Raw genomic sequence first — 24,438 nt, forward strand, 5'->3', positions numbered from 1 at the left:
TGATCGATCGGGAATTTTCAACGTACAGGAAAGGATTTGACTGACGTGAGGATCTCAATGAGCTCTACAAAAAAAGAGGAACACTATGGTATAGAGGACATAGAGCAAAAGAGAGCTTGCCCCCAACTCCAACTCACCTAGAAACAATCCATAAAACACAGGTGTAAGTGTAAAGGTGGGATGCAGAGAAGCGAAAGACTGAGAGAAGTGCATAGGCCTTCTGAATGTCACAAAGGTATAAATAAATACTCTTCACAATTGCATCCCTTTCTTACAGACAGTTTTAGAGCCCTAGCGGCGTCATACCCTGCTGGGAGCCTCGCGTTGTTCTCCTTTCACCGACCTGTATTGCGACCCTACTCGTTAAAGACGTCAATACGTCCACTCCACGCAAGATTGCTGTTCTTCGGAACTTATGCATAGGCTTTATTATATTGCTTAACTAACTATTTGAATTAGTTCACATATATTTAATAATCAGGACACTTGTGACAGACCTTATGGAATCAAAATAACGCACAGAATTTACCTATTCAAAGATCTATTCAACGAAAACTTTTCCGAATTTATCGTGGATGATTTTATCAGTGTCACATCGCCTTGAACCCTCGAGGTCACTGCATGAGAAAACGTTACATATTTGGACCAATCAGAGAACGCGGTCGGACCTCAGGACCCTCCCTCTCCCAGCCAATCACAGGCCTCGGTGCATTGTGCGGACACAACTCTTCAACTGATAAAATGTTTCACTTCCGAGCGCCGACTCAATCCACACAACAAGTGCGTCCAAACGGCTGCGGACAGCAGTGCTGACCTCTGAATTTTATTTCAGAAACAACATCGTTTCATCTAGTCTGGATATCACTCGCTAACTTCGAGGGACTTTTCTGAGTGATTTCTTCCCACGAAGTTGATTTTCTGAGGACGTATTACAGTGACATCTTGTCGACATAAGAGATATCGGCAGCACCGACACCTGACTTTAAACAGATTCCGTCTGGATCTCTAAATCCTACCGTTAATTCCACCGTTAAGTGGCCTCATTGCCGTTCCTTAGGAATTCGGGACATGGCCGCCTTAGCAGGGGGCATTCCCAGGATGGTGCGCCCCACGCCACCCCAAAATTACCCGAGAGGGGGCTATTCGCTGGAAGGTAGGGCATTAGCATCACTTGCTTTAATACAATAGCCATAATTTTTAGACCTTTCATCGAAATAGCTGTTCCTATCAGTTGTTAATGCATTAGATGTGGAGTGGATTTACAGTCATAAAATGCCAGCACTTTTACAGTCAAATGTGACAATGTTAAATTTAGTGACATAAAACTTTTGGCAAATCCTGGAAGTGGCAGTGCATTTGCTTTATTAAATGGTTTTATGAAGCTTACTGCTTATAATGAAATAAAGTTTTGCAGCAAATTTTATTTTGTCGATAAAGAAAGTTCTGATTTTTTTTTGCATTAAAGCAACATGATACAGTTTACAGTTTTAAAAAAATTGTAGAATAGGCTATTATTGTTATTATTATTATTATTATTATTATTATTATTATTATTATTATTATTATTGTTGTTGTTGTTGTTGTTGTTAGTTTTGAGGTATTTCACATCTAGGCTATCACATTTGGGCTGCATTATAATGCTTAAATGATGACTACTGCAACAGAAGAAAATGGCAATAATAATGTTGTAATATTTCTTGCAGTTTCCACACCATTAGGCCAGGGCCGAGTAAACCAGCTCGGCGGTGTGTTCATTAACGGACGCCCGTTGCCAAACCACATTCGCCATAAGATCGTAGAAATGGCGCATCACGGGATCCGGCCATGCGTCATCTCGCGCCAGCTGCGCGTCTCACACGGCTGCGTGTCCAAAATCCTGTGCAGGTACCAGGAAACGGGATCCATCCGGCCTGGCGCTATCGGAGGTAGCAAACCGAAGGTACAACATTTGTGACTGAATGAGGTCTGGAATAATATTCCGAGATAAGTCTTCAAAATATATTTGGTATCGGATTAAACAAAGTTCCGGCTCACTATAAAGTTCATCGCGTGTGGCAACGTGTCATCCATAACGTCAGCATCTCTACACAAGACGACCATTACATAATATCCAAGACACTTATATAATATTCAAGATACTTACAATGCAACAGAAAAGTTTCGTTTCATAGAGATTGAAGATCTTTGCAACTAGTTTTTACGCATCGGTTTATCCAAATTTAATAGGAAGTATAGCGTTTTATCTCAACTCTATTTTAATTTTAAAAAAAATATATTATCACAACGGCACATCAAGCCTTAAATATAATTTGAGTAAAAATAACGGAAAAAAACGTTCTGCTGAAAAATATAGATAAAATATTATCGAGGAGAATAAAGTAAAATTTTGTGGAAAGAATGCGAACTCTTTACTTCATTGCATCAGTGCAGTTTATATTTCAGTTTAGCTTTGTTGACACTGACAGTGATTTGCTGTGGAAATCTGATCAATTAAAGCAGAACACCAGTCCCGATGTGGATAAGAAAATCGAGGAATACAAGAGAGATAACCCGGGAATGTTCAGTTGGGAGATCCGAGACAAGCTGCTGAAAGACGGCATCTGTGACAGAAACAACGTGCCCTCAGGTACTCGGTCTATAATTATTTATGCTTTCCATTTCATTTCTTTTTTCTGTCTTATAGCCTACATCGATTAACATGATATAAATAATAAATTTCCGAAGCTTATATAAAACGATTAGACAATAGTAGTTAGTGATATTAGTAGTTAATGATAGTAATTATAAGTTAATAGTTAGAATCGACAGCGTGTGTAAAAAGGTTGTGTAAAGCGTTGTGTAAAAACATAAAAGTACAGTTAAAGAAATAGGCCTAATACAAAATGCTAATAAAAGGAGAACAATGAATAACTTTTTGAAAATGTATTATTAGTATAGTTATCATTTCTATATCCACAGAGGTTTGTAACTGTTATAATCTGTTGCTCTCCAGTCAGCTCGATCAGTCGCATACTGCGCTGTAAGTTTGGCGGAAATGGAGAGGATGAGGAGGACGATGATGAAGTTGAAAAGAGGGAGCTTGAGGAAAACGAAAGACGTGCGAAACACAGCATTGATGGCATTCTTGGAGACAGATGTAAGTTTTTTATTTATTTCTACTTTTTTGGTGTAAGCGCAACGTTTTGCTGCTATAAATAGGGGCATAATGGTTTCCAATGCAACTGTTATAGTGAATACAGCAACGTGTATGCAGTCCTTTGGCAATACAATTTGACCACAACTATTATTAGCCCGATATTGTTATTATTATTATTATTATTATTATTATTATTATTATTATTATTGTTGTTGTTGTTGTTGTTGTTGTTGTTGTTAATGTTGACGTCGTCGTCATTGTTGTAATAGTAGCAGACTTGCCAGTAGTAGTAATAAGCCTAGTAGTAGTGCAACACATTGGTAATACAACTTGATCACAACTTACTCTATGACGATTATTATTACCCTTTACTGTTGTGTTGCTATTACTGTTATGTTATATATAATATAGATTATGTATTACAGAATATTAAAGATTGTAGATGTAGGTTACATATGTGTTATTAAAATTTGCAGATGTAACTGCATAACAACAACAATAAAATAATAATAATAATAATAATAATAATAATAATAATAATGAGTTGTTCTTGTTAGTTATATATCAGTAGCCTACTAGTACTGGCGGTATTAGTAGGCTAGTAGTAGTAAAAATCTTTTATTATTATTATTATTATTATTATTATTATTTTATTGTTGTTGTTATGCAGTTACATCTGCAAATTTTTATAATACATATGTAATGGTCACTGTTTGTTACAGGGTAGCCTATATTGTGTGATGATTAATTAATAATTAGTGGACCCCAAATTAGAGACTTCCCGCTAAGGCACATAGATTTGTAGCCGGCAGTGCTGTTAGTTGCAATACGTCTAGGCTTCAATTTGCACATAGTCAAATATAGGGCTTAAACGATTGAATCAGCGTGAGGTGATAAAAACCGCTCAGTGAAGTCACATTGTAACTTTTGTAGAATTTGGTTCGTTAGAGCTAAAGAAAACAACAAAAAAATAAAATAAATAAATAAATAAATAAATAGAATGAATGAATGAATAAATGCAACTGGAAGCGTCTAACCTATAACCAGAAGTGTATGTATATATATATATATATATATATATATATATATATATATATATATATATATATATATATATATATATATACACACACACACTTCTGGTTATAGGTTAGAAACTTCCAGGTTAACGAAACGGGCCAGGAAGCAAACTGTGCAGGAATCAGTTAATCAAACATTTGTCCAAGAGCTGCTCGCTGAAAGGTAGCACCGCGGTGCACAATCGAACACTTGAGGATGAACTTGAGGAGACAAAAGCGCGCGAGTCCATGAGCTTCACGCTCCGCTTTCACGTGCACAAAAGCGTTTCTTTGTGCAAAGGGCACTGAGCTTTATAAAAAAAATGCAGATAAAGGCAGCAAAAATGGCCTAACAAAAAGACGCTGAGAAGACATTATAGACTGCCGATGAGAGATGAATTATTCAAGAAATGGCTTAAATGGCGAGCGGATACGCAAAGCGCACGGCATCGACAAAAATGTCAATTTTCGTCTACAAAATTTGTCCATTGAATCTTTTCAGCAAAACAGTTCAAACTTCAGTAAAGAAGTGAGCAACAATACCTTTAGCAGGTAAACTAAAACAAACAAACAAAAAGAGCTAAAATCGTCCTAACACTTATTGAAAGCAGACCTGTTAGACAGGCAATTTTTTTCCCTGTTTATGATCATAAGAATACATATTATTCAATAATAAGGTAATTGCGAAGCCTTTTCCCATATTTCTTTGAATTCCCATTAAATATAAGCAGCAAACAATTGAAAAAATTGTCTAAACTACAGACCAAAATGTTTTAGGCATTTAGGCTTTCCATGTGTCACTAATTAGTGACATTAAAAGTTTTTGAGGCTTAGGCCTATCATGGATTTTACAAATTATATTTAGTTAATAACACAGGTTATTAATCCCAGACTCTTCTCTTAGATGTAAAGTGTAACTTCCGCTCAACCAGTAAGAGCCAACGGGTAGTACTCGTTTCTTTTCACTGAAAAAAATCTCTCTGTTTAAACTTGAAACCTGATCCAGGCCCCGAGTTTTTCTAACCTCAAATTCTTTAGGTTTTCAGGTAGACGAGTGTGTTCTCGACTTCGGGTCTACATTAGACCTTTGTGATTAGGTAGGATCGAATCACGTTCACGAAAGCACCACGTTACACTCTATGATCGCCATTAAAACCCCTGCCCCTTGATTAAATCGAGCCTCTTTAATCGTCTCCACTTTCAAAGCCCGCCCTTTCGTCTCCGCCCATGGCGCGCGCTCTCTTTCTCTTTTGCATCACGCGCGGGAATCAGTTTCTAATTATTTCAACAAGCTTTTTTGCAGATACAAAATTGATAAGAGTCTATGAAAGAGCTGGACAAAGAACAGAACTTATTAGTACAGTTCAACAAGATTAGATGTAAAGGTCAAGCAAACTTTCATTGTTACATAGAATTATGGACATAATAAACCCCCACAATAATGTTACTTCTCAGTAGAGAAAACTTCTTATAGAGTAATGTATTTAGGGTTTCAAACGGTAAGCCTTATAATTTTCTGAAAATAAATTATAATGAAGCAAACAAACAAACAAAAACAGTAAAAAGTATAATGGTAAAGGTATAATAGTAGTCTATTTGTAATGTGTAGTAATGAGTATACATAACATACATATAACATGAATGTGAAAATAGTTTAAGTCCCATTGGACATAAGTTAGCATAAGTGGTAATTCAACACTATTCAACACTATAAGTGTTTCTTTCTTTTTTTTTTTTACTGAGTGACAAACAAACAATTAACTCTGCCCTTTTGTCCATATGCAAATGTGGGCGCATCATAAAACTCAAGCCCTCCTCACTGTGTCGTGATCTCTACTGACAGACTGTAAAGTTTTTCCCTCTTTTGTCTTTTTAGCTTATTTACTGCGAGGTGGCTCAGGAGAAGCAGTATTTCACTCTGCTGTCTCTTTCAGTCAGGCTGCTAGTTGTTGCTCCTTTTTTTTATGGTGCTCAATTAAAATCTGAAAAGGGCGTTTTCAGTATCAAGAGGGAGTGTTCTGACCAAATATTGATTAAGTAGGTGCTTGAGTCTATAGTTGTCAGTGAGAAGGCCCTGTTGGCCTGCTGCCCCCACTCCTCAAAAACCTATTGTTGGGGTCTCTTTAAGTGCTGAGATCAAAGCATGTGCCTTTAGGATTTATTTGTCTGGGAAAATTCAGGGACGTGGAGCAGCAGACTGAATCAGTGGAGCATCACTGTACTGTAGCAGTGAAAGTTTCATTCACAAGATGCTACTGAGGCGATCTTTGCAAATGAAACATCTTTGTATTTGGGAATAAATCTTTTAATTCTTGAGAAAATGTAACTGTTTTTAAATTGTTGTCTATTTAGAAGAACCTCCTGCAGGATTTGTTGCCCATTCTTCTCTGTTTCTTTACTTAATAAATTCAGGAAAACCAATATTATGGTTATTTTTAAATATTCCTGGGAGACCAAGCTTATAACATATTTAAATTAATTTCAGGAATTTTAAAATGCCTCTTTTCCTCTTTAACCTACTGGACTATGATGTGTAAATTAATAAAGATTTTCTCACAAAGACGAGTTGCATGAGAGGGTCCACTCTTATAAGGGAAACCTTATACTATTAACTTTGGGAAAGCTGACAATTCTCGAGCCTCATTTAGCTAATTAAAAGTAACTAAAGTCATCAAAGAGCAATGGCCCCAGTTCTCTCAGACTTTCATTTTATGGCGGGCAAGAAAAGAAAACTCAGAAATACAAACAGTCAAAGGGATCAAGTTTTTTTCTTCTTTCTTTCTTTTTTTTTTCCGAAAGGGAGTCCTGCGGAGGCCAATTGAATAAGCTTAGTGCCTTCAGATGTGCCATGGTGAACGCAGTCAACATGTAATAATTAGTTTCATTGAGGAGCATTCCAACAATCTGCTGCCATTCTCCCGAGGCCATTGTCCCTCCCGCAGGCCAATAGCCAGGAAGACAGAGAGAATCAACTGCTAACAAAACATGAAAGAAAGCGAGGAGGACTTTGTTTGTGTAAATAAAGTGGGGGGTGCTGGCTCACCAGTATTCTGGCAAGGAACTCACTTAATAGATAGATAGATAGATAGATAGATAGATAGATAGATAGAGAGTGAGAGAGAAAGAGAGAGAGAGAGACATACCGAGTGAATGTATGAGAGAGAGAGACAGCAGATGATGTAAAAAGACAACATGCAACAAAAAGAGTGAGGTTGTTGTAGATATGAAAATAACATTTGCATCACTATAAAACTGAAACAGCCAGAAATATGTTATATTAGTACAACAGCTGACATGTTTTTTCAGATCTCTTTAAATTCTTTGTGCAGCTTTTGGGGGCGATTATTTGTTTCTAGTATGGTTGTAAATGCTTGAAGCATTTTTAGAGTACATTTGTGTACAAAGCGAGGGGGAAAAGAGGGAGAAAGAAAGACAGAACTGTGTTGGTCATCAATAAACAAGGGGCCTAGTCTTCCTGCTGGAATGCTTTTCTCAGTCATGACTCTGAAGCCCTGCAGGCAGAGAGATGCAGCAGTAAATTCATCCCTGTTCATCCCAGTGTCCTCTCTCTCTCTCTCTCTCTCTCTGTGTGTGTTTCTCTCCCTCCATTCTACATGTGGAATCAACTGAATGTCAAAGCACAGTGAGCTTCAAAAATATTGTTATCATTATGTGATTGAAGATAGCTAACATAAATTAAATTTTTTGTAGGAATTCATGCAGTGTAACTAGTATGAATCCACAAGTGATAAGGTTTAGTGTGAGAGATTTAGCACTTCCAGCTTTTCTTAGGACTTTATTTTATATCAAAATAAATAGCTTTTATTGTTGATTTAGTCATAATGCAACTAATATGATTAACTTTGTGACTAGGTTGAAATGGCTTACTTTCTCCAATGCACACTTATGAAATCAGGATCTGGTATTTTTGTATTAACAAAAACTATGCATTTACAACCTTTATAAATGGAGGTCTGTATGCTCATTGTTTTTTTTTTTTTTTTTTTTTTTTTGTGGAGGAAAATCACTGTGGCCTGTGAGGCTAATTTTCATTACATTAGGAATTTTTGGGAAGTGAAGTTTACTGGCAGTACTTTCTAAGAATATCACGAAACATAATTCTGTCGTACTCTTCATATTTTAGGGCTGTTCTGTTTTTTTCTCAGTCTTTTTCTGTTTGTCTTTTCTATTAAGAAAGTACTCCTTTTGTGGTGCAACTTTAATGAAATAAACACACACTCACTCCCACACATACCCAGAGTTTATCTGCAAATGAATGCTTGACTATATGCTTCATTGGTTCTTCTTTCTCTTGTGGCACCAGCATTGTGATCCTCTGATATTAATTCAAAGGACAATTAATGAATGCAGGCCATCTTTGAAGTGGGGTTCTGGGGTTGCACCAGGCCTGGCCCCTCTGAGCTGATGGACTCCCCTCTTTCACACCAAACTTCTCTCAAAGACAGTTTGAAGTGGCTGAAAGAGAAAGTGAGCAATGGAAGGTCAAGGAGAATAGCTGCTCCTCTCCAAATAGAGCTCTCTCTCTCTCTCTCTCTCTCTCTCTCTCTCTGTCACTCTCTGTGTTCTTTTGGAAGTGTTAGTGTGAGCAGAGGATAAAAAGGAGAGTGGAGAGGTCGAAGGGGTAGGGGCCAACCTATAAACACACACAATGAGATGGTTAATTGAGAAAAGCTAGACAACGTTGTCAGTCACTTAACTTGGGGAACTTCACTTCTCACTCTTATTTCTCTGAGTGATTGTGGAACTTGTGAGAAGCACAGACAGAGAGAAAGAGAGAGAGAGAGAGAGAGAGAGAGAGAGAGAGAAATAAATAAATAAATAAAGAAGTGTGGTGTTTGTGAAATGGAAAGTAGATGCAAACAAATACTGTTTTTCTGCATGTTGTTTTTCTATAGTTTTGCCACAAGTATTTGTAGACAGGGTTTCTGAGACCTACATTTTTAAAAGTCCCAATAAGAAGCATCTGATTTGAGAAAAAGTCCTAAAAAAACTTCTTTGGCTTTTATTTGAGTCATTGTTAATGTGTTCTAACTATTGTGTATGCTTTTATTCATTAAGGGTTTTTAAATGAGGAAAACATAAAAAAAAATCTAAAAGTGAAATACTGTTGATTTAACAAAAAATATTTCTAGGACAACAACTGCAATCTGCTGAATTTGGTTATTTAATCTTTCCTTTTGAAATCTTTATTAGGTGTGTAACAGAAAAAAGTACTAAAAAGTTCTGCCAACTCTCAGGTGTATTTTCTAACACAAAAAGAGATTAAAACAATTTATACCAGAGCACTGTTGAATTCACTGATTGGTCTGAAGGTGCTGATTAATTGTCAGTGACAGCAGTTCTGACAATAGTACTGGCTGTAATTCAAATCACAGGTTTATATTAAGGAGCTTGTTATAATAGGTTAGTGTTTCTAAAGTAACAACTAATTCACAAAGGCTTGTGTGGTGGAAGCCTAATACTAAACTGATTAAAATGTGTTGTTATTTAACAAAGGAAAAAGTCTAATCATTTATCTCGTGAAGTTTTTTGTAAGGACACATATTCATAATTTATGGAAGTAATCTCAAGTGTCAGTTGTTATTTTAAATTAAAATTTTAAGCAATAGCATAGTTTGTGATATTTTGCATATATTTTGCATCACATTAAAGGCTGTGATGTTTGTCTTACTAACTTCAAGAGAAAAGAAAGGGCCTGTTGATGAAACGGCTGTTTAACTTACCTTTTTTGCAGATGTTATACAGCATTAAATATACAGCATATAATATACTATAAACTGATAAAAAAAGTATGACATTGTTTAATTAAAAAATTATAAAAAATTGCTTTGCCATAAGAGGAATAAAGCAGTTTGACTCATACCACCACATTCTTTCAGTATTTGCCTATAACAGCACACCCCTTGATATATTCCGTACATAAAAAAGAAAAAAGATTTTTTTTTCTGGATTAGTTAGCTTCCACTTTCAGTGAACTTCAATGTGGAATTAACTTTAATATATGCATTTGAACCTACTTCAAAATTAGTAGTATTGACTTAATCTGTTTTCAGGAATAAGTACAGACAAATAGTTTAGTTATAATAATGAATAATTATTTACAAATATTAGGAAGGTGTTTTTAAGTATACAAGAGTGTGTTGAGTGGATGTTTATGCCATTCTGCCACTGAATGTGTAAAGTAGGCAGAGAATTAGGGAGCAGAGGAGGGCTGGAGGGTGCAGAGAGGGAGTGTCCACTTTCTGATCCCCAGAGAGTGTGCTCCATGCCTGTGCTGGGTCACAGATGAGCCCTGGGTCACTAGCTGAGCAAATGCCTTCTCTGTTGACAGTGAGGGTTATAATAATGTTTTGCCTCCCAATGACAGGTAAAGAGAGCTTTGGGAATAAGGTCTTCATGAGCACAGCAAGAGTTTGTTAATACAGTACAGGTTGTTTAAGCAGAAAAAATGGTTGGAGTGGCAAAAAATATTTAAAAATGTAACTTTTTCAGATAGTGTATTGGAATGGTTTTGTGTGAACGCAGAAAAAATTGACCTTACACAGAAAGTGTCTACGGAGGACTTAATGTGTTTAGTCTATTTAAGTAATTTTAAATCATTTCAAATAACTGACAGAAAAATATGACATTAATATTATAAGGTTCTCACTGGGTTACAAATAAACGGAAAATAGACCCTTATACCAAATGTACACATGAAGATGTAATTCAGTGAATATTTTTAAAGCTGGTAATTTAACTGTACCAAACAAACCTTATTTATTGCATAGATGTTTTTTGTTGTTGTTGTTGTTGTTGTTTTTTGACAAAGTAAATTTTGCAATAAATGTACATGATATGCATTCCAAAGGCAAAGGCAATTCTTTTTTTGTGGGTGTGTTTTGTGGGGTATGTGTGTTCTCTCTGCGTTTTATGGGTGCTGTTTTGCTAATGTGTGCGTTAATGAAACAATTCCATACTGTAATGCATGTTTCTGTGTAAATGTGAATATAATGTAGACTGCATGCTGTGTACCCACAATGCCTACTTTTTCCACTCTATTTATTGCATCAAAACTATATCTTCTTTTTATTTATTTATGTATTTATTTTTTATTCATCCATTCTTTTTAAAAGGCCTGGTTTCTTATTTAAATTGTGGGATTCATTCTTGGGTGTTGCATATATATTCTAATTAGGATCAAATGTTGTAAACATGTGTCTTACAAATATTTTTTTCTTTACTTTTCCTATCGCCCCTCCTTACATCACTCTTTCTCTTTTTATTTTTTTCTGTCTCTCTCTCCAGCTGGAGAGTTAGTGTCTCTTTAGCAGGCCAAGTGCCTCCCCAGTTCCTCCCTCTTAACTAAATGCCAGCCGCAGATGGACTCATAATCAGTCTGTTAACCATTCTTTGCTCTGCATCTGCTGGCCATCTATATACTCCTTAATACACTCCAGCAGTGGCGCACGGGCCCAAGAGCCCAAAGGGCCAGCGCTCCTCCACTGAGCAAATAAATGCTTCATTTGTCTCTTCTGCCTTTTGTTTTGTTTGCTGAACACATGTCACTAGCTCAATTACCCTGCCATTTAACTGCCCCTCAGGAGGAGATGGCTCTCCCCGTACTAAGAGCTATAAACGGCCCAGATGGCTGCTCTCCCTCTCTCTCTTACTCTCTTTTTCCCTCCTTTCTCTTTTTGTTTTATTTTTTATTTTTGTTTTCTCAGCCTACTCCCACTGATTTTCTTTTCTCTGGATATGAATCCTTCTTTTAAGCATTCTTTAATTTTTTTTTTTGAGATTTGGCCTAATCTGCAGTGTCACTCAAACATCATTTTACTTGCTCTGTGAGGTTTAACACGTTTACTTAACATGTTTACAGAGAAAGTGTGACACCGGGTCTCTGTGCGGGTGTGCATAAAAATTAAAAGGGTTGTGTGTATGAGAGGCATGCTACCAGACAAACACTGTGTAAACACTGCAAAACTGGAGCTCCAGTCATGCTTCCAATAGTAACATGGCAAAGTTAACAGAGTCTCCTCCTGTTGCCATCACCTCTGAATGTTGTGCTCATGTTACTATTTGAATCAGTGTGGAATTCTGTCTGCCCCAGCTCTGCATTCTTATGTCCGCAGGTGGAACCCATTCAACAGGGTAGTTCGTTCTCTCTCCCTTTCTTTCTCTCTCTCTTCTTTAGTTCTCTCCTTCTACTCTGATGGAGGGTTGATAAATAGTAAGGCTGTGTTTAGGTCTATAGAGTTTTTAAACAGTTTTTGTCCTTTGTGTGCTGTGTGCTGTGTGCTGTGTGTGTGTGTGTGTGTGTGTGTGTGTGTGTGTGTTTGTGTGTGTGTGTGTGTGTGTGTGTATGCACACTCCAGGAGTGACTGCTCTGAATACAAATACCCTCCTCGAATAGAAGGCATGCACCTTGTGTCAAATTAATGAATAGCCTTGCACTGTGGCAGCAGGGGAAGTATTCTTATTACTGCCTCCACAAACACAGCGAGAAAGCCTGCATCTGTGGTACCAAGCCAAATCAGGCTATACAGTAAGACTCTGCTACTTTCTCCTCCTAAAGGAAAAAAAAGTCTTATTCCTGTCTGGCAGCGCAACTTCATTTAAAAGCCCAATTTCCTCTTCTGTTTAAAAGTCAGGTGCAAAACACCATTTATCTCTGCTGCTCTCCTAAGTGAGCTGTCCTAGACTGACTTAGGTGCACATGAAAGACAAGAAGAGGGAAAACATAAAGAGATGGAAATGGAATAAGATAGACAGAGTTCTTCCTCCAGGATCTGTCTGGATCAGGAGTAGTAAGTGATGGAGGAGGCGTTCCAGTGAACTCCTGGTTTTGTAAGTAAGCAAAAACTCTGCAGGAAACCAGCCAGCGCTTCCGATTTCTCGGATTGACCTCCTACCAAAGTCCATGTAAACACGCTGACACACATTCCATCTGGTGTAACATTAGTTCATCCATTAATCCATCCATCCACCATCCCATCATCACAAAATTATGTTTAATTTGAAGTTTTAGAAAACACTGGCATCTATGAGAGTGGAGTTCCCACAGGTGGCATAATGGACGAGGTGATAGCTAATGCCATTCCCTAAATGCCTTTTAAACATTCTTTGGATTCAGTTTTCTGTTAGTGGGCTTCATTTTACATGAATTTTACTATTTAAACAACAAGAAGTACATAGTAGCATATTTAAAATACTTAGGATGATTCAAGATAATTTCATTAGCATGAATATATAACATATATGTAATTTATAACATATAACGTATAACTTACAATACTGCAGTATGTGAATGTATAACATACAATACTGCAATATGTGAAAAAGTAAGATTTTAAAGAAGAAGAACAAGAAACACTAGACTATCTCATTTTCATTCTTTTCAGCTAGTCAAATACACTTTGTTGGCATGACTATAAAAGAAACACAGCATTACATGGTCTATCCATATGTATGCAAGTACACATACAAATACATTTATATATCCACATATCCACATACACTCTCTCTTACCTTCCCCTTTAAGCCCCCCATCCCCAAGTAAACCCCCTGGCGATGGTGAAGGAAGGATCGGGGGCGGCCCCCTGCAGTTCCCCCATTGGCCCCCATGTCCTGCCCCCATTGTGCCCCCCCATGCCCCCTCCCCCGCTGGGCAGGTGACAGCGGCCCTGAATGCCCGCCTGCCCAGCTCTGATGGATCCTACAGATGGAGCGTGGAAATCAGACTCCAAAGCCTTCAGCCACAGGCTTCTCCATATAGGCCAACAAAAGACTCCCAAATAACTCCCTGAGAAGGAGAGAGCAAGAGAGAGGGAAAGAGAGAATGGAGGATGACAAAAGTAACAGTGTCATTTACTATTAACTCACAGACCATGATGGAGTGTTTTTGCCACAGTCACAGATAATAAAAACTCAGAGAAGAAAGATAGGAAAGAAAGGGACAAGAGAAAGACAAGTATTGAGCTTTGAACTCAGTAGTTAACACACAGAGTTAGCCTCTTCTCCTACTGGTACTTTCCTCAAATGTTGAACCACCTCTACTTGTGAGCATTTGTTTTTATTTATAAGCTGCATGAAAAGAGAATTTGATGTAACTGCACTTGATCTAAAAAATCTTAAACGCTTTATTCCTTGCACAGCATGTCTTAGGCAAATTATCAAACCTGCTAGCTTCCATGTGAAAGTGATAACATGCTTCGTTCTGTCCTGCTCTCTTTCTCTCTTTTCTTCCTTTCCAATTTTCTCTTTGCTCTCTGTCATTCTCTTCTTTCTGTTCCAAATCCTTGTGAGATGCCTAGTGAGACCCATGCTGGCAGAAAGTAGCAGCATTTCCTGTGTGGCTCCATAAGCACAGCAGCTCTCCTGCTAGCGTGACTTCTTGCTTGCTTTTAATTAAAGCTCAAAACCTGGATCTCTCACCCTCTCTCCTCACAAGGACTTGAGGAATTGAATTTATTTTTAGTTCATTTAATTTCTTATCAGGTCAAACATCAAGTCAAGATTAATTAATTACAAAGTTATAAGTATAAGTTATAAGTTAAACAAGTTTGTATATCATCTTTATTGTTGTTGCTAGCTAGCTATGAGATTATCAGTAACTCAGGTTGTGAGAATTGCTTTTAATAGTGTCAGTGATAATTGCCAGTGTTAATTAATGCATCAGTTATGTGCGACATTCCCACACAACATTTTGCTAGAGTAAATATAATAATAATAAATATAGGTTAGTATCAACTTTATAAGTATATGCTAGGTACTCATTTAATGCTGACTAAAAGCAGTAACTGAAATATTTTGGCACGTCTACAGTGGGAGGTGACAATGTTTTTACATATTACGGTGTTATAATTTTCATTATTTAACACAATATGAGACAACGTATTAAAGACAACATTTGTAATATATTTTTTTCTATAACATGTTTCCAAGTGAGGATGTTTGGGTGTGAAATGTGTGGCTGAGGTTTGGCTTAACTGTAAAAACTGGAAAATTATGGTTCATTGACTGATGGGATTAATGCCATTTTTCATGCCCTTTTATGCATGGTGACGTTTTTTAAAACTAGTGATAACACAAAAAAGTATATTGTTAAATAACACATTTGTGTGCAGATTGTGGAATAGTTGGTTGATTGCATTGCAGATATTCAGCAGGTATGATACACAAATCTCTATGATCAACAGATTTGATAAGGAATATCTATCAGCTATCATAGGCAGTATATCCTTGCTTGGTCAACTGTTCCCACTCGACTTGCAGGGTCAAAACATAGAGATATGGGGAGAGGGGCAAATGAAAGAAAGGAGTTAGAGAAAAGATATGGTTGGTGTCGGACGAAACAGATGCCATGTTTGTGCGTTGGGGACTGGGGATTTCGAGGCGTATTACTGCACAATAGCAGGCTGTCACGCTAGTTTGAGAGGCCTAATCATTATTTGATAGAGAGCCCCATCCCCGCCTCCTTGGAGATGTTGAGCTCCAAGCTCAAGGGCAATCTGAATGACCCGTGAATAAACACTGTCCCAAACTTACAGCGAGCACACACTCAGTGTGTGATTGTGATTGTGTGTGTATGTGTGTGTGTGTGTGTGTATGTGTGTGTATGTGTGTGTGCGTGTGCGCATGTGTGTGTGTGTGTCCACATTCAAAGTGGATCTAATGATCTATGGGAAAATAGCATTATTATTTGCTAGAAAAGATTACAACTTTTGAGTCTGTGCAGTAAATCTGAAAGCACTGATTGCAGAATATTTCTGTATGAGTGATTTTTGATATTTTTGAGTTGTTTTAACAATTGTTTAATTTTGCCAGCATAGATAAAGGAATAGTTCTGCATTTTTACAAACTACTCATTATCTGTAGTGTATGTGTGATTACCATGGGCAGTAATTAGATGCACATGTTTAAAATTAATTTGTATTGGAAATCTAAGAGCAGTTGTTATATCAATTGATAACTATGTATGCAAAATATGAGCATCACTTTTATAAATTCTTCAGTCAAACATATTTTTGAATCAACATATTTTTTATAAATTATAAATCTGCATAATTTACCCATTTAGAGATTAAATTTTGTAGGAAAGTATTTGTAGTTATGTTTGAAGTGAAGTGAAGCCAACACTTAGGACTTAGGACCACAAACAATACTTCTGGGAATATATAAGTAACCAGAATATTTTTGTACCAGTGTATGAATGTTAAAGCTAAATTAGACTAAATAATAATTTATTTGGTAATAGTTTCTCTCATATTTGTATAATCATATGATCTCTGATGTTAGAGTGTAAAAGTGTCATTCTAAATCCATGTTATATAGTCACTTATATTAAATATTTATTAATGGAATTCAAGAACTGCCCTTATGCTTCCATTATAAGTGAAAATGGAGTGAACAGTTTTCCATTTATCCTCAACACAAGGAAAAGTTTAAATTCTTGTGTCATACAATTTAATTTCTTCCATCATAAAACTGAAATTCTGCCATCATGTTTACATACTGCAACTGATGTGGTAGACAGAGATTAGTTTTTTTTAAATGCTGTAAAACAGAATTGTGGATCTGCAAGTAAAAATTTAAAACATAAATATACAATTCTTATTTGACTAAAGAGTACTTTGTCTGTATTATATATTTCTGTTGCTTTTATTAGGTTTCCTAACTTTTATTTTGTATACCAGATGAACATCAGTTTCCTCTATTCCCCTGTAAGAAATCTGCAAAGGACTGAGGACTTAATTTACATCTTTTATTCCTGACATGACTGTGCAATATGTGTGTTTTAGCGAGTCATTCGGACGAGGGTTCAGATGTAGATTCAGAACCAGGTTTGCCCCTGAAGAGAAAACAGCGTCGCAGTCGCACAACATTCACTGCTGAGCAGCTTGAGGAGCTGGAGAGAGCTTTTGAGCGCACACACTATCCCGACATCTACACACGCGAGGAGCTCGCCCAAAGAGCCAAACTTACTGAGGCGAGAGTACAGGTACACACACACACACACACACACACATTTTGTCTACCTTCTTATGAAATAACAAAGCCAAGCCAAAAATACTACTATTTATTAAATGCCTTTATTTAAAAGCTCTTTTACCCTGTGAAGTATAATATCAGTGACTGGACTTGTTATTTATGTGATGTCATAATGTTTTTGGTTTTTTTTTATTGGTCACACAAATACACCACATCAAACAGTCTTTCACACACATGCTCATGTGCTTACACAAGATTCTGCACATACACATATTCACATGCACACTGAAAATTTAGAGAAGAACAGAATACAATATATTTCACTGAGTATACACACAGGACACATATTTCACAACTCATACATTTTGGTCCCACAGAAAAAAATTGCTCAGATACCTTGGTCATCACATTTATTTTTGGTGTATTGGTTTGTAGGTGTGGTTTAGCAACAGACGGGCTCGCTGGAGGAAGCAGGCAGGAGCCAATCAGCTGATGGCATTCAATCACCTGATTCCTGGAGGATTCCCTCCATCGGCCATGTCAAGCCTACAGCCTTACCAGCTTCCAGAAAGTCCTTACTCTGCATCCTCCATCCCACAAGGTGGGTCAGACACCACATTCTGGTCAAACTCCCACTTAGTCAGTACACCTGAAAAATGAAACACAGTGGCTCTATATATTGCTTAGTGTTGTCATCTGCATTTATTAATGTATTCTTCTTCTTCTTCTTCTTCTTCTTCTTCTTCTTCTTCTTATTATTATTATATGACAATAATAATAACAATAACAACAATCATCATCATCAATATCATTTATCATGTACCCAAGATCACTTTATCAAATGCAGAATTACACAAGGACAGAAAATAGCTAGGAACATGTTGCACAAGTAATTAGACAGTTTGTGCTGACATGAACACACAAAAAAAACCCCCAAAATAAACTTATGTAACATGCACCTTATAGCCATAGCATATGCCCAAAAAATGGTTGTGTTTTTCAGGCAGCAATGCTTTTGACAACTTACATGTTAAATGACAGTTAAGGCAAAAATGCCTAATGTGAATACAACCTAACATTTCTGTTTTTTTCTGCTTTTTTTGCTGTCTTCCTCTATATCTATCAGCAATGTCAGAACAGGCCAGCACAGTGCACAGGCCCCAGCCTCTTCCACCAACCTCAGTGCACCAGAGCAGTCTGGCCACTGCCCCGGGAGCCCAGGACGCTACTTCAGCCTACTGCCTCTCTTCAGGCCGTCACGGCTTCTCAGGCTACTCAGACAGCTTTGTGCCTGCACCGAGTCACTCTAACCCAGTCAACCCTGCTATCAGCAATGGCCTCTCAACACAGGTCAGTGATTTCCTTCTGAAATATAATAGCACATATATGGTGTTTCATTATTTGGTACAGAGAATTGTATACATGTGTTATGACTTGTTTGTCTGGCCATAGGAATCAAATTGCCTATTCCAAACTAAATTTGAAAAAAGCTGTTGGTATCATATAATAGTGTTGGTGTAACTTCATCATTGACCACAGATGATTTTTAGGTTGGCAAGTTTGAGCAAGTCTCAATGTGGGTAACTGAACAGGTTTGAACTCCTCATAAACTTCATGAACTCAGAGGAATGAAACAGTGTTGTAATGTGCACTGAATATAGTAATATGTCTGATCTAGTGAAGGTATGTGTTTTGGTTACATGTTTTAGTTTTCCACCATTGCTTCAGTGGATCATCTCACCTGAATACTGTAGACTAATATCTTAAAACTGCTGGTGTATTCACTTTTGAGTCTGGTTCCTCTCAAGGTTTCTTCCTCATGCCAACTCTGGAGGTTGTTCCTTGACACTGTTGCCATTGGCCTGTTCATTAGGGCTCTAAATCTACATCCATATTTCTATAAAGCTGCTTTGTGACAATGTCTATTGTTAAAAGTGCTAAAATTGACTTGAATTTTAATTTCTGGCTGGGGATACCAGAGACCGACTGACAGTAAATGAAAAGTGAAGTACTTTGGGCCTCCACAGCATGTTAAAGAATACTGTAAAAAAAAAAAAAAAAAAAAAAACCCTCATATCATAGTGACTGACCGAGTAGCAGCAAATGAGGAAAGCAAAGGTTGAAGTGTAAGTAAACAAGTGGCAGAAGGGATGGTGATGAAAATGAGAAGTGAAAAGACAATTATGTGATTACACACTCGTCGGCTGCTATCTCCCGTGGTGAGCACCATGCGCGTCTGTGCTAACAAGCGGAAAATTAGCTGCTAAGCACCTCAGAGGCACCTCCCTCTTGATCATATGTGTGATATTAGGAAGCACATGGGGAAGTCTACTATGTTGTTGATGACGTAAAAAGAATTAAACAAAGACCTTAAAAGTCCCGTGGTGGGAAGCATAGATGGAGGGGGTGTGGAAGGGTGTTGAAAATGTTGCATGTGATTCTGTTTATACAGAAGAAATGAAGGGCCTCACGGGACTTTTTGTGATTACATACAAAACAGGGCGACAGAGAGCATATTTATGTCTAAATATAGAAATCCAGAAATAAAATAGTCATTGAATGTTGTTATTGTTTGGTCTAATAGCAGTGTTTTCTGTTTTGTCATGGCATACTTCCAAAATAACTGACTGATTGTAATGTTTGTGTGACTTCATTGTTCAACACAGATAACTGGAAACTTTGAGTGTAAAGTCCTCAGTATTGATGCTGACCCATCACAAGCCATTAAACATGGGGTTGTTGTCTCTCACATTCACACAGAATATGGTATTGCCATTAGTTTGTGTGTGTGTGTGTGTGTGTGTGTGTGTGTGTGTGTGTGTGTGTGTGTGTGTGTGTCTGTCTGTGAGACCTAGGCCAGAGCTGATTAGTGGCCTTCTGTTGCCCCTGGAGAGCAAGAGCCGCTGGGCCTAACGATGAGGGCACAACTCTGTGTCTGTGATTGTAATTATGGAATGTTCCAGACCCTTAATTGATTGGAATGAGAGAATTTATCCTTTATAATGTACTGTGTAATTTATGGTAATGAGTCACTTTATTGCTTAATTGTTTCATTTATATATTTATTGAGTCGTTTAATGTAGGACAAAGCACAGACTTGGTTTGATTCACACTACAGAAGTTTCCTTATGGCTTAAATAATTTGAATTGTTAACTATTTACCATGTTTATTTTTTATGTATTATTTCAGTACTAACTGTGGTAAATAAAAAAGAAGAGTATATCAGTTTCTAAAAGTCAAACAAAAGTATGTTGCTGTTGGAAAACTCCATTCAGACATTGTCCAAGGTGTGGAGAATTTTATCTGTCTCTTGTTTTTTATTTTATTTTTTATTTTAGCTATGTGGGCTGTGAACTGGATATTGAAGCCATTCTGGTCTTTAAAAAAACAGTAAAAATTAACATATTAATAAAATATATATTAAATATAAACAAAGATCAAAATAGAGAAACTAGACAGAGATCCATGGAAATATTGTGAACTCCAGTTTTTGGCTCAAGTGGGCCATTTGTGTAAATCCTGTCTGGATGTATTATTGCACTGTGGGTGTCATGTATGTGTGTGTGTGTGTGTGTGTGTGTGTGTGTGTGTGAGAGAGAGAGAGAGAGAGAGAGTGACTGTGAGTAAAGTGGTTTAGTAGTCATGTGTTACAGCCTGGCTCAGCTCACTTGCCCCATGGGTAAAAATCTCACACGTCTGGTGTATAATCCAGCACATACCAGTGTTCTGTTCACACCAGGCCTGCAAAAACCACCCACATTCTCACGCTGTAGCAGATAAGCTCCGGAACCACTGAAAACCAGAGACACCAGAGATGTATAGACACACATTCAGTCACATTCTTACTCTCAGCCTTATGCCTATACACTTGCAAACATGCACTGAGATCTAACAATCTCTGAATTTGTGTGCCTATAAAAGGTCACAAACCACATGCATGCACGCACGCATGCATGCGGACTCACACAAACACACACACGCACACACACATAAACACACACACAAACACACACACACAGATTAAATACAAAACAGTAAAATTAAATATTTAAAATTCAATTTTTGAAAACACTACATGAAAAACCATCTTGAGATAAAGAGATAACAATGTAGGATATAGAGCAAAATTTCATATATCAATCATTAGATTTGAAATGCATACAGCCCTCTTTGTATTTTAACCGGATAAGTTCTTCTGGATCATGACTTTTTATTCAATGGTATTGTTACCTGTATTGCCACTGTGATAGAAAGGCACTTTACACAATACATAGATTGGCTGGACTTAGCTTTCCACTTTAGTAACTCACATATATTCAAAATCTTATGATATGGGGAAGCTTTTTGTCAACGAACTATGTGTGTGCTCTTTGGAGTGTGCTTGAGAGTTCACCTTATGTGTAGACATGTCTCCCCCTGCAGATAGGTGAACGAGGCTTTTTAACCTCCATGTGGTTTCCATTTGTAAAGCATAACACATCAGCATGCTTCTCTCACACACTCCGGATACCTCTGACCAGGAACCTGTAAATTACCTACTGTCAGTATGAGCGTGTGTGTGTGGCCTCCAAGGTGGGAAACACACCACTTCAGTTGAGTTGAGTGCAGGTTGTATTATAAAAAAACAAACAAAAAAACAACAACATAATAGTACAGCCAGTGTTGTGATCTTGTATTGCTGAGACTGCAGTTATTTATAGTATTAGAATATAAAAAAAATATAAAACTAATTTAAAAGGCAATGTAAAGAATGATAAAAGATTTAATTAAATAGTTGAAGAGGTTGTCATGATAATATAAAGATTTTTAGATAAGCCTATATGACGTTGTGCCCTGTTGGATCACAGATTAAAAAGAAATTAATGACAAATAAAAATGAGAAATATAAGTGTATTTATGTGAAAATGTGAAAACAGTCTTTTCTCCCACTGTCTATTTCTTGGTCATGTGTGCTCCTCCAGCTGTTTAAGATGAATCACTGAAGGGATTTCACAACCCTTTACAGAGGTTGTAAAACTCTAAACTACATGCATTCATTCAACTAGACATATAAGCTACACACACACACACACACACACAGAGTCCTTCTGTCTCTGTTTGACATGCTGAGTTTAATTCACTCCGTTGCAGGCAGACCACAGATCTATGTCCACTCTCTCTTCCCTTTTCACTTCTCCACAATTTTCTTTTCTAAATGATGCACTCATATAAACACAAATACACACACTAGCACACTCACAGAGGATCATTTTTAGGAAAATCTTAGCAGGGTAGAGAAACACAACTCCCGAGCATGCTCTCTCTCTCTCTCTCTCTCTCTCTCTCTCTCTCTCTCTCTCTGTTATATGGGAAATTATTTAAACAGGACCATGTGGGCGCTTGGATGGAGAATAATCAGAGTCTTATGGGCTGTGAGTGAGTGTGTGCTGGTGATCTCAGCTTTACCCAGACTGCTTTTCATTAATGATTAGCGGAGCGAGAGAGGGAACCTCCCTCAGAGCCAGGCCAAGCTTGGCCCATCAGTGCTGGCAGTGAGGGCCCTCTGGCACTGATGCCACAGTTAACATCCCAGCTTTCCAAATCTTGCTAACACTGAGCTAAATGGCTGAATTAGATATGAAGATGATTCGTTAATGTCCCCCAAGTGATTTATGACATTGTGGTTATGGTTTTGTTTTATCAATCCTTGTTGATGAAGAAAGGTGATTATGTGGTGAATGTTTTACTGCTGCTATATACTGCCTCAGCAGTTGGCGAAGATATAAATAATATTAATAATGTGTGTGAGAGATTTGAAGAGCTAAATACCTGTTTTCTCTCACTAAACTGGAATGTCTAATCCAATGAGAGGCATATGTACTGTACATGAAACAGGACATAGTATTGCTGGGTAGATAGTTAAATTTTAGAAGGTATCGTATCTCATTTTGTGATCTTGTGTCAATGTAATCCAATAATTTTCTTGGCTTTTCTAGACTATTCCAGCATGCCTTCCTATATTTGTGTGCTATATGATGCTCATTGTAGCGACTTCTTTTCTTCTTTTCCCCTTCTTTTCCTGTCCTCTCCTCTACTCTCCCCTTTCTCAGGTGATGGGACTGTTGAACCCAGGAGGCGTGCCTCACCAGCCGCAGGGAGACTTCTCTCTCTCCCCTCTCACTGGTCCTCTGGAGCCCAGTGCGGGCATGGCTGCCAGCTGCCACTCATCACAGAGACTGGAGTCTCTGTCTGGACTGGCCAGCATGCCTTCTCTGCCCAGCTCACAGTCTTACTGCCCACCCAGCTACAGCTCGCCAGCCTACAGCGTCGACCATATGGCACCATACCAATACAGCCAATATGGGCAAAGTAAGGTGAATACCACTACTGTTTTCTGGTGTGTGTTTGTGTGTCTGCACTTAGATCTGTGTAGTGCATAAACTGAACCTATTCATGGCCATTCCGTAGTACTTACTTTGAGGTCTATAAGGGTATAACAGTGTAGCACAGAAAAAATAATATTTCTACATTGTTTTGCTAAATTACTTACTAAAGCATAACAAGAATTAGTTTGAACTTTTAGCAAACATTTTAGTAGTTTCCCTAAGAAAATAATTTGCTCTGGTGCTACATTATGTCTTTTATTTCAATTGAAGTGTTTAAAAGGTAAAGCTGTAAGTTGATAAATGAAAAAAAAAATATATGATTTTTAAACAATTCCATGCATACTTTGTCCATATTCAGTTTTCCACATAACTGATTTGAACCGGTTACATTCAAATTAAAACATGGTGTATTTCTTAAATTTCTGCGCTTTTCACTCTGGAGTGAAATGCTAATTTACCATCAGTTGATAGGGTTCATTTCTGAAATGCACTTGAACCTGGATAGTGAGTGATTAGGATTATAATAGCCTCAGTTTGGACAAGTAACAAGTAGATGTCATTATGGGTCACAACCCAGCATGCATGACCTTTCACGACCCATATGATGAGTTCGCCTGTCAACCTCAAGAGTCCATAAGCTAGCCATGAAATGACCTCTAGGATAATGAAGATATTGCTCATTACACACACACACACACACACACACACACACACACACACATGCACACATACACATGTACAGACACATGAAAGCAGAAATGAAAGGAGCAGTCAGTTGTTCATCACACACACACACACACACACAAGTGAAGGCAGAAATGAAAGGAGCAGCCATCACAAAGTATGTTTGACAGATCCAATGAGAGGATAGGAATGGTATAGACC

At 37.5% G+C, this 24,438-nt stretch overlaps 1 protein-coding gene across 1 annotated transcript; it reads left to right on the plus strand.

The window, feature by feature from the left end:
- Positions 1 to 775: 775 nt before the first annotated feature.
- On the plus strand, positions 776 to 23,613 carry pax3a (paired box 3a). The gene is made up of 8 exons (XM_053651709.1): positions 776 to 1,153; positions 1,704 to 1,939; positions 2,497 to 2,626; positions 2,993 to 3,136; positions 16,998 to 17,197; positions 17,623 to 17,788; positions 18,314 to 18,537; positions 23,278 to 23,613. The coding sequence occupies exons 1-8, from the start codon at positions 1,069 to 1,071 to the stop codon at positions 23,605 to 23,607; spliced, it is 1,515 nt and encodes a 504-aa protein (XP_053507684.1). The 5' UTR covers positions 776 to 1,068; the 3' UTR covers positions 23,608 to 23,613.
- The last annotated feature ends 825 nt before the right edge of the window (positions 23,614 to 24,438 follow it).

The sequence above is a fragment of the Ictalurus furcatus genome, chromosome 20 (assembly GCF_023375685.1).
Source record: "Ictalurus furcatus strain D&B chromosome 20, Billie_1.0, whole genome shotgun sequence".
Classification (NCBI taxonomy): Eukaryota; Metazoa; Chordata; class Actinopteri; order Siluriformes; family Ictaluridae; genus Ictalurus; species Ictalurus furcatus.